The sequence below is a fragment of the Haliaeetus leucocephalus genome, unplaced genomic scaffold (genome assembly GCF_000737465.1).
Source record: "Haliaeetus leucocephalus isolate CR32 unplaced genomic scaffold, Haliaeetus_leucocephalus-4.0 Scaffold160, whole genome shotgun sequence".
In the NCBI taxonomy this organism is placed as follows: Eukaryota; Metazoa; Chordata; class Aves; order Accipitriformes; family Accipitridae; genus Haliaeetus; species Haliaeetus leucocephalus.
Genome location: NW_010972596.1, coordinates 1,587,567 through 1,603,049, shown reverse-complemented (window position 1 = coordinate 1,603,049; position 15,483 = coordinate 1,587,567). Strand labels below are relative to the sequence as shown.

General features: G+C 43.2%; 1 protein-coding gene across 3 annotated transcripts in view; it reads left to right on the top strand.

Annotated features, from left to right (window-relative positions):
* Positions 1-13,610, top strand: part of NCOA7 (nuclear receptor coactivator 7) — a 52,599-nt gene extending 38,989 nt beyond the window's left edge. For 2 of the 3 annotated variants that reach the window (XM_010562508.1, XM_010562509.1), the window contains 6 exons: positions 3,687-3,834; positions 8,315-8,440; positions 8,912-9,064; positions 9,610-9,705; positions 10,363-10,436; positions 11,359-13,610. In XM_010562508.1, coding sequence (XP_010560810.1) covers positions 3,687-3,834; positions 8,315-8,440; positions 8,912-9,064; positions 9,610-9,705; positions 10,363-10,436; positions 11,359-11,494 — 733 coding nt within the window. In that variant the 3' untranslated portion in view covers positions 11,495-13,610. Of the gene's footprint in view, positions 1-3,686; positions 3,835-5,107; positions 5,401-8,314; positions 8,441-8,911; positions 9,065-9,609; positions 9,706-10,362; positions 10,437-11,358 lie in introns of those variants that run through there. The other variant, XM_010562510.1, reaches the window with a different exon arrangement.
* Positions 13,611-15,483: the final 1,873 nt, after the last annotated feature.

Genomic DNA, 15,483 nt, shown 5'->3' with positions numbered 1-15,483 from the left:
AGGTGAAGGGAGGCTGTTGATGCCTCAGGAACCTAGTGTTGGGTGTTCACAAATTTAGGACAATTGTACTAAAACTATATTTGGCTGTATATATTAAAAATGTTTGACAGGTACAGTTCTTATTTGATAACAAAATTTTAAACTCTGCTAGAACATGTTAGCCATGCACCACAGAAGCTTTTGTGAGTATGCAAAGGAGAAGAGAAAAAACTGATGGCAATGCTAATTTGTTCCTTTGTCATGATTAAGAGGGCATTTCCATGATGAAGCAAAGTCAGTCCTTTATTCTTTCTGAGGGTAGCGGAAATTGGATCCAAATTTCTTGAGGCCAAAGTGAGTCAAGCACCTCCAAATATCTCACTTTGACTGTGAATTAGTGTAGCTGTCATGAGTGGGCAACAATTTCAGGGCTGCCAGTTCATGCAGTTAGAACTGACATCAAACTCTAGCCCTCATTGGTAGGAGTGTAGAACAAAAAATGTAGACTCAATTGGAAAAATCTCTGGAATTATACTAGTGACCCCAAAGAGAATCCAGCAGTGCTGAAATGGTGTTTTAAGATTATTTGTGCATACATATAGATCCAAGTAACTTGAAATGCAGGGGGAAAATGTCTAAATTTCTGTAAGATTTTTCTGGGTTTGTGTTGATCAAGGAATTGCTGGACAAAACTTTCTGGTGAATAACTGGAGAAAGATCCAGTGTCATAAGTACTTACTAGCTTTCCATCTGCCCTCTTTAATTTGGGTTTGATTTTTTTTTTTTGCTGGCAATTCAACTTCCTGTACAGTGAATCCACTATCATATTCCTGTTTGAAATTGCATGTGTTCATTTTAATTTCAATATAGTACACTGTTGTGGTTTAACCACAGTTGACAACTAAGCCCCACGCAGCCGCTTGCTCACTCCCCCCACAGTGGGATGGGGGAGAGAATCGGAAGGGGAAAAGCGAGAAAACTTGTGGGCTGCGATAAAGACAGTTTAACAGGTAAAGCAAAAGCCACACACACAAGCAAAGCAAAGCAAGGAATTCACTCACCACCTCCCATGGGCAGGCAGGTGTTCAGCCATCTCCAGGACAGCAGGGCTCCATCACATGTGACGGTGACCTGGGAAGACAAACGCCATCGCTCCGAATGTCCCCCCCTTCCTCCTTCTTCCCCCAGCTCTATATTACAGAGCATGATGTCCCATGGTCTGGGATGTCCCTTGGGTCAGTCGGGGTCAGCTGTCCCGGCTGTGTCCCCTCCAACCCCTTGTGCCCCCCCAGCCTGCTCGCTGGTGGGGTGGGGTGAGGAGCAGAACAGCCCTTGGCTCTGGGTAAGCCCTGCTCAGCAGGAACGAAAACATCCCTGTGCTATCAACAGCACAAATCCAAAACACAGCCCCATACCAGCTAGGGTGAAGAAAATTAACTCTACCCCAGCCAAAACCAGCACACTCTCCATCCCTTATTCCACATCATTTACGTCATGCTCATTTACCACACTATCCAGTATAACCTCATTAACCACCACCCCTTTCCATCCTTTGATATAATACACAGATATCATTCCCTTAGTCTATGGACCACCCCTATAAAATGTCTTTAAAATGTCCACAAATGCCCATAAAATGTCCATTGAGTTCATTTAGTCCATGACTTTGGGCTCCATCTGTTACGGTGGTCACTCAGGACAGGATAGACGGTGTGTTGTGCCGAGTTACTGGGCACCAAAGCCAGCTCAGGTCGGCTCACTGCTGCACTTGCACTGCTTCTTGTAAGGCTTGTCCTCCATGGGTGCAGGCTGTTCCTGCTCTGGTAATTCCTGTAACCTATGATTTGAGTTGCATGTTACAACAATTTAAAGGTATGACATTATGACCTCCACCCCTGGGCCCTTTGGGCCAGGCTGTAGGGTTTAACATTGCAATGAACTCCTCCCCTTGCCCCTGCTCCGGCTTGGATTTATCCTTGGGCCGCAGTCCCTTCAGAGGTATCACTGCTGCAGCACAGACAGAACCACGGCCACAGACCCTTCATGATGCAGCTGCTCTGGTGTGGAACCGCAGCCACAGACGCTTTGGGGTGTCCTGCTCCCGCGTGGACTCATCCACAGGTCCCAGTCCCTTTGACTCGAGTTCACGCTGGAGTTCCAGCCTGTCCAGTACAGCAGCGCAGAAACAGCAGCAGTGCCCTGGCCGTCTGCCAGCCGAGGCACGTGGCCATTGCTGTTATCAAAATGTTCCCAGGCACAGCAGAGTGAGATGATAAGCACTATAGCAAGCAGCAAAAGCAAAAAGCAGCCACGAATGAGCACAAGACTCTAATACACAGTGAGGCAAGCAAGCCCCATGGCAAGCACAGGAGCCTGCCAATTAATAGCTAAACAGCAATAATAGCTATAAGTTTGATCTAGAATGTTCCAATCAAATCTGTCGTTATCTCGACCCCTTTGTGCCCCATGTTGGACACTATAAAGGACTGCTGTGGTTTAACCCCAGCTGGCAGCTAAGCCCCACGCAGCCGCTTGCTCATTCCCCCCACAGTGGGATGGGGGAGAGAATCAGAAAAGTGAGAAAACTTGTGGGCTGCGATAAAGACAGTTTAATAGGTAAAGGAAATCAAGGAATTCACTCAGCACTTCCCATGGGCAGGCAGGTGTTCAGCCATCTCCAGGACAGCAGGGCTCCATCATGCCTAACGGTGACTTGGGAAGACAAACGCCATCGCTCCGAATGTCCCCCCCTTCCTCCTTCTTCCCCCAGCTCTATATTACAGAGCATGATGTCCCATGGTCTGGGATGTCCCTTGGGTCAGTCGGGGTCAGCTGTCCCGGCTGTGTCCCCTCCAACCCCTTGTGCCCCCCCAGCCTGCTCGCTGGTGGGGTGGGGTGAGGAGCAGAACAGCCCTTGGCTCCGGGTAAGCCCTGCTCAGCAGGGACGAAAACATCCCTGTGCTATCAACACTGTTTCCAGCACAAATCCAAAACTCAGCCCCATACCAGCTAGGGTGAAGAAACTTAACTCTGTCCCAGCCAAAATGAGCACATACTTAAAGTCCTTATTCAGAAATTTTTTCACTGATTGTTATGGATGTTGTCAAAGAACTCTTTAAAGACGGTGATTGAGAGCTGACTACATTTACAGAAGTGCATACACTGCTGGTGATACATCATTAGCAAAGCTGTCAGTGACTGCTTATTTTCATTATGCTGAGAATGAAGAATTGGTTCGTGGTTAGTCTCTATAACTTTTAGAGGTCAGCTAGAAATGTGATATAGACTTTACTGGTGATCTCTTATCGCTTGTTTTATGCTGGAGGTCAAACTAAATAAGTTAAGTGAGTGTTTTATGGACTTAGCTTTTGTGTGTATGACATAATACTAATCAATGTGACTTCTTAATATGAATTGTGTAGGACTGGACAAACCGCTTAGTTTTCCCATGATGCTTTGGCTGTGTGTATAGCAAAGGGAGGAGAAAAATATATTATGGAGAGTGAAAGCAGAGAAACCTTGAAGTGCTTCAGGCTGCCAGGTGGAGGGAGCTATTGCTTTGCGTGGTGTGTGAGGGTGGAAGTAAATGGGTATCCTATTTGTGTGGTTGTCCCTTTTTTGTAATTGGGCAAAACCTCTGTACTACATGATAGTGTTGTGTTCAGGGACCACTGAACAATGGTTGTGTCTTCCTCTTCTCTTTACAGGGTGGATCACTTGTACACATTTTTTGTTCAGTGGTCACCGGAAATATATGGGAAAGATGCCAAAGAGCAAGGGTTTGTTGTGGTAGAAAAGGAGGAGCTTGACATGATAGACAACTTCTTCAGTGAACCCACTACTAAAAGCTGGGAGGTGAGTGCTTTTTGCCTTTACATGAAGAGTGTGCATCCTCTGTTAAGAACTTCAGCACTTTCTCTTTTGCTGATTTTTATGGTGTTTCTGTATAATGCTTGCTGCTTCGTGTAGAAGTCTCTTCAAGGCTCATTATCTGTCTCACAAATGTACTCATATTCCTTCAGACATCTCTTCTCTCCCTAGAAAGAGCAGGCAAACAACTGGGAGCTCTCTGCTGTGCAACCAGCAGAAGTTGTGTAAATATTCTGGTTATGCGATGTTAGCCTTTTGTAAAACTATACAGGTGTATGTTGTCAGCATTGCTAAATTTGCATTGTATTTATGTGTTACAAATAAAATCTCCAAAATGTGTATGTAGACATTAACACCAACACAGACTCCTGCGTGCTGGTTGAAATGTGGTGATGTGCCAGACCCTTGCTTCTCAGGTGCACGTAGCAATACTGTTTGAATATTGGTTGTAAGGTGGGTAAGTTTTATCCTCGGACTTCAGATCTTTCATATGGGGGCTTTTGCAGTCTGTTCTAACTACTTGGCATGCCTCTGTTATCTGTCTGTCTCTTGTGCATACAAAGCCTAGTTTCTAAGGGAAATAAGCTTGCGTGTATTTTTTAATAGATATTTCTGAACATTGAAGTACTTGCTATGCTAAGGAAACAGGAAACATTAAAAAACAGATAAATCCCTAAGTGGGAAGTATCTTGATGGCAATTTAAGAAGTGATCTGATTATTTGTCTTAAACATAAACATGTTTTGAAAATTCTACTACCCTCTTTTTTTTCTTTTTTTTTTTTTTTTTTTTTAAAGCATTTCTGTCTTCAAAGTATGTTGTCCTGTTCAAAAGTAGAGCTTGGGAGTGGGGCTTGTCATTTGAAATGTAGCAACATGACCTCTAATCCCAAATTGCTTTTATTTTTTACAGTTTTGTAGTTTCTTAATGTTGGTGCTTTGTGAACTGCAAGATGAAAAAAAAAAAAAAGAAAAAGTCTTCATTCCTTGTTTTGCTCAGAGCTGAGTGCAGTCATATATTGCACTAGATTTCACTGTTCAGTTGTTATTTGCATGCCATTTTCATAAAACCAAAATGAAGGAGGAGAGCCAGTGATCCAAAGAACAGAGGCGGGAGGGATCTGGGCACACTGGGAGCTTGTCTCTCATTGTTTTATTTAAATATATATTGGGAGAAGAATTAGGTGGAAACTGCTTCTAAAGGTGTGTCTCTTTTATTTGTAATATATTCAGGCTTTACAAATTTAAAGTAGGTCTGCCAGGAAATCTCTATTGAAAGTCCAAATTTGGGCATGATTACTGTGAAAGTTTCACTCTCCCTTGTGGGGAAATAGAAAGTGTGGTTGCAGAGAAGCATATAAGCAATTTTATCACAGCGTGCCACGGGCAGTAGCCATCTGTCATGCTTGTGAGCAAGAGCTCTTGCCAGTAGAGCAGGGAAGTGTAGTCGATACTGTAAAATAAACTGGTAGATGATGAAAGGGAAACAAATGCCTTTGAATATTCGAATTCTTTACTATGCCAGACCTGACCAGGAGGAACCTTTTGTGGAGGTATGTTGAACTGTGTCCCTGTTTGAACAACTTGGATCTAATACAGCACTTCTGCCCTAGTAAAAAATGTGCTGCTTACTCAGATGAATTTTAATAGGGTATTTCCACCCCAGGTAGCTTGCTTTCTCAGTCCCGTAAAATCTTTAAAGATTTTGTAGGTCCAGTTTCTGTAGTGGTTGATTCTTTCCATCCGTCTCTGCTTTTGCGTGGTCTGTAAATATATGATCTTGTAGATCCCTTTTCTTGCAGTTGTTGACTCTGAACTTCATTCAGACATGCACTTCAGTTACAGACTGACTAGGTATCTATGCAGTGAAGAGAGGGGTTTGTCTCTCTTGGGAGCTGATTTGCAATTTACAGCTGTGTTAGTGGGTTTTCTGTGGTTGCCTACGTCTGTGAGTTTGGTTGCATTTTGCTAGGTACCTGTTGCTGATTGATTTACTGTGATATTTCCCCCCCACTCCTACGGGGAGACTACTCCTAGAAAATAGTCTTCAAAAGAGGAGTTGAATACTTTTGATTTAAGATGAAAAAGGTGTTTGTTTAAAAAAAAAAAAAAAATGGCCTGGGAGATGAGAAGGGAAGGATAACCATTCAGGAGGTGGAAAAAGAACAAGGATAAAAGCAGAAAGACCATTTTCCTTTGAAAGTTTGTTGGGGTTTTTTTAAACGATCTTAATTTTGCAGTGCAAACCTTCCCTGAAATGGGCCATGTGTAAAATTTTCCAGCACAGAATTCTCTTCAGTCTCAGAAGACCCAGGACTAGATTCCACTGAGCCTGGGCTGGAGGGGCAGGATGCAGCCGTACAGCTCTTGCAGTATCACCGGTGAGAATACCCGTACTGCCCGGGTGCACAGGAGCACGTCACAGCGTTAGTTCTGCAGGCTGGATTTTGCCCTGTGGTCCTGCCCTCTTCTCTTTTCCTAACTCCGCTGTGTGTATCGGAGTGCCGGTGCCCAGGTGCCCCGCTCGGGGTGGCTGCCCTGGGCTCAGCTTCAGGCGTCTGCCGGGGAACGCAGGCTGGACGTGAGCACGTGCAGCGGACCTGTTGCTCCCATCCCCCTGGAGATGCTAGGTGTGACTGACAGCATTAGGGCTTTTTCCGACGCACAGTGAACTCCTCACCGGTCCTGGTCTTCGTGAAAAGCTCCTTTCTGTGCTTTGTGGCGTGGTTGAATCTGCACCTGGAGTCAGTCCAGTGCATTTGCTTTCTCGCCTGTGGGGCAGGTGTGTGTAGGACCTCCAGGCACTTCTTGGCAATTGTCTCAGCTGTTGACAGCTTCTGCAAGTTCAAGCAGTGATCGTGAAGGTGCGGAGGAGTTATGCAAAACTTTATCCATGTGTAACATGGAAGTCGTTTGGAAGCCATATTTGCAGGGAGGTGTAGCAGCGGCGCGGCGTGCTCTGCAGCCACATCTTGAGGTTCCTGCTCCCAAGACCTCTGTGGCGACACGCTCGTGGAAGGAAGGCGGTTTAAGGTTTCCTGTTTGTTTTGTAGTTAGGCCCCCTTGCTTCCCCTTTTCTTTCTCAGCGGCCTCCTCTCTGAGCTCTTGCTGTTGCTTCCCATTTGCTATGGTGGCACCGAGCCCCAGGTAAAGCCCCACTGCCGGGCACGGTGCACCTCGTCTCATCTCCCGGTGCTGCGCGGAGCTAAGTGCCCCGAGCTGCACTGCAGGGTCAGCAGCTTGCCAGCTGTGCAGGATGATGCCCTCTGCCAGCTTGGGAGGGAGCCAGGACGCCCAGACCGCGGCCAGCGAGGGGCGAGGCAGTGTCCTCCTGTCTGCGGTCAGCTCCGTGCTGCCAGCTCCTGCCCCGCACCCCATTTGGGCTCCTGTTTGGTGCCCGTGCCGCATGGGGTTCGGAGTTTGTCCCCTGTCTCTCTCAGCACCTTGTAGACTGCCGAGTCCTTTTATAGAGAAGTGTGAAGCGTATGGACTCAGATTCTCATTTTGTTTCTAGGTTTGTGGGAAAAGGTAGTGCATTTACCTGTAGTTGCTGGAAAGAAGACTGTGCTTCCTTTTATAAGTATTTAAATTCAAACCTGATGTTAGAAATATTTATATGGACTCACTTTTTAAAATACTACAATTTGCTCGCTTTATAAAGTCTTAAGCAAAAGAATATGTAGAAGTTTCCAAAGAGCTGTTTGATCATTTTCAACTAAGAATGTATTTTATAAAGAGCTTGACACTCAGAATTAGTATTTTCAAGAACTTGCATAAACTGGATGCTCAAAATCTTACTTCCTACAAGACAGAGCTTCGAAATACCTGTTCAAGCTGATTTACTGACGTTTTTACTTCTTTGCTATATTCATTCTGTTTCAGTTTGTGTACACAAACCCATGTCTGAGTCAGTAAAGAAAATCAGGAAAATGTTGCTGGTTTAATAAAAAGGAGAAGTGAAATTTTAAACTTTTTCGTATAATGCTCATGCATTAGCACCTGAGAAAATAATTAACGTACTCAACTAGCTGCATGAGAGAAAACAAAGAAGCTTCTGTGTCCTCCTTATTTAGAGTCCCACGAGACATCTAGTTCAGATGCATGTAGTGTGCCTCGGAAGCAGAAGGTGCACTTTAGCTTTCTGACTTGGGACCGAGTATGTCTGAGACAGACACTGATGTCACCTGGTTACCTCAATGTTTATTAATCCCAAAGAACTCTACAGCTGTGGGAGGTCACCAGAGCGTGAAGAAATTCTGGCCGTGATGTCTCAAAGACACCTTGCCAGCTAGGTTTTTCCCTATTTGGTTAAGGCTGCCTGTGCTTGATAAAACCATCCCATACAGTGGTTTTGCTCCACAGAGTGTAACAGCTGAGGAGTATGTTGTTTTAAATTAATTTGCTTCAACAGAGGATTGACAGCATAAGAGCTATGCTTTAGGTTGGACAATTGTTCTCTTGCCTCAGATCATTACTGTAGAAGAAGCAAAACGACGAAAGAGCGTTTGCAGTTACTATGAAGAAGAAGATGATGATACTTTGCCTGTCTTAAAGCATCACAGCGCTCTCCTGGAGAATATGCACATAGAGCAGGTATGGCTAGAAAAACCTCAAGTTTCTTTGTTAGCTGTGGTCCTGTCTCTGCCAAGTGTGGGACATTCTGCCTTCTGGAGGCAGTACCAATGCTTTTTTAAGAGTTCGGAAAGTACTTAGTATGTTGGAGTGTCCTTGTGCACTGTGGACTGGCGCACCTGGAAAGCTTATTTTTATGTTTTGCAACTCTGGAGTTTGAGCTGTGATATTGAGGACTGGCAACTCTTTCAGTGCCCAGAGAGAGGGTGCCAGTTTTGAAATCTCTTTTACAGGTGATGTGAATGCAGACAGTTGGGCTCAGAGTACAAGGCCACATGCATGTTAAGCGGAGATGTTAAGCTGCTGGCATCAGCTGTTCCCTTGACAGCCGTTTTTTGGCTCAGAAGCCCCTGCAGAAAGGGAATAGTCTGGGGCACCACCTGTGACCCAACCTTTTGAATATGTAACCATTTCCCCCTGTTCATTGCCCAGCTTGCCCGGCGCTTGCCCGCACGAGTGCAGGGATATCCGTGGCGGCTTGCGTACAGTACACTGGAGCACGGGACTAGCTTGAAGACTCTGTACCGTAAATCAGCATCTCTCGACAGTCCAGTTCTCCTTGTCATCAAGGATATGGACAACCAGGTAAGGAGTGCTTGTTCTGCGAGGGTTGGACTGAAAGGGCAACACTATAAAAAGTTATCATTATGAAGTGCTAGTCATGCTGTGAAGTGACATCATGCCAAAATAAGACCCTGGTGTTTGTTTTCTTTTATATTTTCTACTGGTTAAACTAAACTTACAGGCAGGAAGGTACATCAGCACTAATAGAAATACCCGCCTCAGCTTCATAACTGCAATGAGTGCTCCTTTTAATAGTGCCCATGGATGTATCTTCCTTAGGTATCTCAGTTAACAAGCTGTCACAAATAATGCCTCTGTGGAGGTCTAGTACTTCGGCAGCTCCTAGAGTTGGCATTCCTGTTGCTATTGTTGTCATCTGGCTTTTAACTTGCAGAATACAAAAGATTTGCAGGAGTACTTGCTCATCTGATGTACTTTACTAGTTGGTTCTTCTAACATGAAACACCATCTCAGTTGTTCTTTAGAAAGTATTTTGAAATGTTTGGGCTTTTTATCTTGAATTTTGCACTATCCTCAAAAGTACTTTAATCATTTTATTCTGACAGATATTTGGAGCATATGCTACACATCCCTTCAGGTTTAGTGACCATTACTATGGCACTGGTGAAACATTCCTCTACACATTCTGTCCAAATTTCAAGGTAAGTGGGTGTTCACTTTCTCAAATAAGATTTTTAGGTTCCACTGCTGAAACATTTATGAGATTTTTATGGAGACAGCATATTTGAGTTTAGAAGATGTGCTGGCTGTTGGTGAATGCAGTTAATCACTCATTGCTTCAATGCAATGCTTTAAGCAAAAGTGGCTGTAATTATCTGAAGTGCCGAGAGGACAGTTTGTAAGGGTGAGGAGAGGGTTTTAAATGGATTGAAGGGGAAAGCAGGGAGGAGTAAGGAGTGGACTGTCAAAGACTCACCTTGGAAGGCAGTGATACCAAGAATAGGGTATAATTTCACATGTGCTTAGGATCAAAGTGGCAACAAACCAGAAATAAGAATGCTATTGAAGTACCCCTTAATGTTCATGGCTTAGCATTTTTCAATATTGAACACATTTTTCCTTTTTAACAGAATGCCTGTTGATTTAGAGATGCAATGAGAATTCTAAAAAGGTTTAGGGTGCCTTGTTCATAGCTTTAAGTATGTATTGTTCCTTTACTTTCTACCTATTACCTCTTGCTCCTCCCCCTTCAAAAAAAAATAAAATAAAATATGACCATATCAAAAAATACCTGCTAAGAGTCAGTCCCCAGTAGTTTTCACAGTCCAAATATATTTGTTTTTTTTTCCCCTCCTCAGGTATTCAAATGGAGTGGGGAGAACACCTACTTCATCAATGGAGACACCAGCTCTCTGGAGCTTGGAGGTGGAGGGTGAGTGAATGTTTGGTTTTCAAATCACGTAGCTAACTTTTTTTTTTTTTTTTTTTTTTTTTTTTAAATGAGACTAGGAACAATGATAGTTGCAAGAAAACTAATCAGTAAAATGGCTGAACTTACTTTTAGTAAACTGTTCAGGGCAGATACCTCAGCAATCTGATTTCTGTTACAGACCCACAGTAATTTCCATTGCTTAAGGAGAATGACTGATGTTAGGCAAGTAGGGTTTGTTGTTTGGTTTTTTTAGCTAGAAAAAACCCCAGATGTTTTGGGTAGATATGTGTCTCATTGCTGAAGCAGTTTGCCACTGAAAGACAATCTCTAATGACAGTTTTGCCATCAGCTTCTAAGGTTTCTCACGTGGTCCTTATTAAATTGTCATTATTCCATGGATACACAGAGCAAGGATACAGACAGTTCTTAATCGGGTCCTGAGTTTCAAAGGTCAGTGGGTATGAAATCAAGGCCTAAGGCTATACGACTTAACTAAAGCTGACTGCAGGCTGCACCACGGAACATCTGGGCATGATTTGCATCAGGAGTGTATATACACCCCGCCTCCTCCTCCTAAACCAGAAGGGGCCTAGTCCACATCCAAACAGCCAAGGAAGGGACCCCAACGCCTGCACCCTCGTCTCAGCCTCAGCCACAGCTGGCGGTGCAAACAGCTGAACGGCACGGAGGGCTGCGGGCGCACGCTCGGTCCTGCGCTCTGCCCCGCTCGCTGGCACAAACAAAAGCGAGGGGACTGCTCCACGAGCTTCTTGGCAAGGGCTTTGCCAGCTCTTCACGTTCAGTCTAAGAGGTCCTCAGAATTACCTAGATTCCTCCTTGTCGCTGCTCTGGTTGTTCCTACAGCTTCCAGTATTTTTACTGTTATATATAACCTGAATTTTTTTGTGTATTTCCTTTTTAGTGGCCGGTTTGGCTTATGGTTAGATGCAGATTTGTATCATGGGCGAAGCAACTCCTGCAGCACCTTCAATAATGACATCTTATCTAAGAAAGAAGATTTCATAATACAAGATGTAGAAGTATGGACATTTGAGTGAAATACTGACTGCCTTAAGGACTGGATCCATTAGGCACTTAAAAGCTAACTAGAAGGTGCAGGCTGCCTCACAATGTTACACGCTTTTTCCTCAAGTTTGTACCAGAGCATGACTACGCAAAAAAACCCCAGCCAACCAACCCAAGAAAAAACAGAGCTGGTTTTGAGAGGCAGTAAAGACAGAACAGTAAGAGATCAGTCTGAAGTCTTTTTTACTTCCAACGCTCCTCCATCGAAGATACAATGCTTATGAAAACATTCATGGTGTATAGGTTGAAAACGTTTTCTGTAACTGTGAAAAAGATCCTGTGGGAAAACTATAACTATCTAGTACATTCCATGTGTATTTATGTTCAACGTACAAATGCTAACCAAAAATAAAAGGTTACTTTACCAAAATCTACAGCATACTGTTTGCCATGGAAAAGAATCACAAATAGGTGTATACAGCACTTAAGGGAACATGTTTTTAAAATCTTTTTATTTATTGTTATTGTATAGCAGATTTTTTTTTTTGTAAATGCATTAGCTATGAGTTTTTCCTTTTAATATTTCAAATCTCAATTTGATAAATAGTTACTCTTCAGGTAGGTTTCTTATGCCTTGATGTTTATTCTGAGTCAATTTATTTGATTTCTGACGTTAATTTTTGTATTTTTATTTTGTAAATGAGATTTGGGTTTTGTTTTACCCTAATTAGAGGGTTTGTTTTCTGGCAGAAACACTTGAGTGCATAATTCTGTTTTGGTTTTTTCTGAGGGAGAAGGTGGATAGTGCTTCTTATTAACTCTGCTGCCGCATTCCTGTTAATAGGAATAATAATATTATTTTGGCAGTGTATGGAGACATTGGGCAAACTGCCACCTACTATAGACTGTATCAGCTCTGTTGCAGTCAACAGAATTGGGACAGCACGCTCTGAGCATCTGCCCTTGTATTATTTGACTGTTTATGAAGGACAGTTCTAAGAGAGGATTGTTTTTCTGTATCACCACCAAATGATTCAAAATAAGCCACCCACTGTGCTTTTATGAGCATTTCTCTACAAATTGAAGAATTTGTTAAGGAGAAAATACAATTGAGATTTAGAGAAGAATGCTATTTCCCTAACAGGCCAGATCATGTTAGTGTAATACTTGTTTTCTTAGTAATTATTTATATGATTTCCTTCCCAAAAAAGACTTGAAGCAACAGGCTGGTTTAGGATTTGACGGGCAACTAAATATTCTTCTTTGTTTTTCATGAAATAATCGGATACTTCCCTCCCCTCCCCCGCAACGCTAAAGAGAAAAAGACTCCATGTTACAAAACGAAAATTTCAGTAAATAGGGAGAGTGTGACAGAGGACTGGCAATCTTTACTGTTTGCTAAGGAATTCTCTTTTCCCATTAAGCTCTGGTTTTGTTTACACAAACCAGGCCTGACCAACATTAGGACGCTGTCCTGCCCTTAGACTCAAATATGCCATTGTCCTGAGAAAGGCAGGGTTTAGAAACGGTAGTGTGTTTTCATGCGTTAAAACAGTACAGTCTAATTTTGGAATATTATTAACTGAGTAATACAACTCAATGTAGTTACTGCTCTTCCCTTTTTGATTTAAAAAAAAAAAAGGCCAAGTAGTTTTCTTTCAAGAGCATTACTAAATCTTAATTCTGCACATAAATTTCACAGTCTAAAAACCAATGCTATATACAGTAAGGCTATAACACGCTGCACGTGAGCTTTTCACACTTCCCTTCTATGTGGTCTACTGCATCCATAAATAAAGTTCTTACTGGTAGTGCTGTAAAATATTTTTGGAAGTCGCTAACAGCATAACGCTTTCAAGATACCAGGAATATCTAATACTGTTTGCTCTTTTAAATGGTGGCAGACCACTTAATAGTTTAAAAAAAAAAAACAAACCAACCAAGTTCAACATTTTACATACATTTCACTATTGCTACCTACAACTTACTCCATTATATTATCCTTGTCAGAGCATATCTAAACGCTGTGGTCTTATATTCAAAACAGTGTTGTTCAATCAAAATTCTGTGACCCTTGAAACTATGAATATTGAATATATGTAATGCAGTGCTATCACAATATTTTCAATAAAGGAATTTATGCATTCAGAAACTTCTTACAGATGTTTTCTCTTTTATTCATGAACTTTAGTACATTTTAAAGGTGAAAGGGTGCAGCTTAAGTTACAGGTTATGCTGACAAATACCTACGTCTCCCCTCAAAAAGAGAATTCCAGTGATATCATATCTTAGAAACATGGCTAAGGATATGGGAGCTTTTGGGTTGGGTTTTTTTTGTGTGTGTGGTGTGGCATCTCCTGAAATAGAGCTGTTTCGTGTTCACTCAAAGATAGACTGTGACAAAAGGCTAAGAAATACCAGTAAAGAGTTAAACAGTCGACCTAGTAGTTCTCCTTGCTTCTCTCAGCTGTAGTGAATGACATGTATTCCCTCATCTTTTTTGACTAACCTGTTCCCAGGAGTCAAAAGTCCATGTACCTTATTTTTGTATGCACCTTTTTCATATTGCTAAAGTGTTGATGTATTTTTCTTTCTGTCCAAGCAAGACAAAGGCGTACAATGCCTTAAAGTTACTTGGTTCTTGGCTTGTATTGGCTTTATGGTATACAGAGGTGGCATTAAGAAAAACAAACTACGATTACACATGAAACAGAACACATATGCTATCGGCGAACCTTCCTTTGAGTGAAATGGCTGTAAGATTTTTCTTACTGTAAAGTAAGAGGAAAATTCCAGTCACTAGTAATTTTTCTCTCAGAGGGAGAACAAAAGGTTGTTCTTGCAACATGAAGCATGTGTCTTTTTGTGGTGCTCGGGTAAAGAGTTTTGATTCAGGACAGTGGTGAAATGCTCATTCACAATAAGGCTTGTAAGTACACAGGTAAGTGCGGATGTTTGATTTGGTGCTGGTTTCAGTGCAGTTTTTTCACCAGATGTTTTGTACAAAGCTGGCTTTTGAGCAAAGTTACTTTCAGAACAATCCTTGAGTGTAAACTGTCAAGATTTCACTTGCCTGTTTACAGCAGAGAAAAGGAGCAGGTTGGCTCATTGCAAAGGGATCGCCTTGTGCTCTGCAGGTCGGCAAATGCTGGCAAATGAGCTTCTTCAGGTAGAATAGCTAACAGTGTCCTATTTGTACAAGCACAGCTTGCATGCTCTGAAAGAAATGCATTTTTGAAAAATCTCACTCTAAATTTTGTGACTCGTTACCTCTGTAAACAGTACGTCCTATCATCTGTGGGGCAAGTCCTTTGTGCCATTTGGGCTGCGTGAAGAACATAAACACTGCAGTTCCACGGTGGGGGATTCTGCAGCTCTGCAACTCTAGTCTAATGAACAGCGCAGGCGATTTGAAATACAAATTGTTAAGAAAACATTTTTAGAAATTGAAGGTTAGCCACCTCTTAGACATACCCTTGGTTAGCTTTGGGGGCAGCTGATACGCTGAGGGTGGTGAAGCCCTGGCCCAGGTTGCCCAGAGAGGTGGTCGATGCCCCAGCTGTGGAAGCGTTCGAGGCCAGGCTGGACGGGGCTCTGAGCAACCTGGTCTGGTTGAAGATGTCCCTGCCCTTGGCGGGGGGTTGGACGAGATGACCTCCGAAGGCCCCTTCCAACCCAAACTACTGTACCATTACATGAATTGAAGGAGCTCAGGGTGCGTTCCGTTCATTTTATTCCCGGTTTGTACCTGTTTCTTCTTAGTGAAAGCTCGCGGTCAGCAGGCTCCGTGTGTTTGTACTGATGCCGCAGGCGTGCGGCGGGAGGTTTGCTTGGGCACACCGAGGGAATTCACACCCGCTGTTTCCCCCTGCCCGCCTCAGATCCATTCACCCCAAACCCTGCAGACGTTCCGGCTTCAGGAAAAAAAAACAAACGCCGGGGGTTATGTCGGAGGCCGGCGGGAGCGCACCCCCCCGCCTTTCCCCTCACAGCTCCGCGGGCGCGTTGGTTTCCGCGCCCG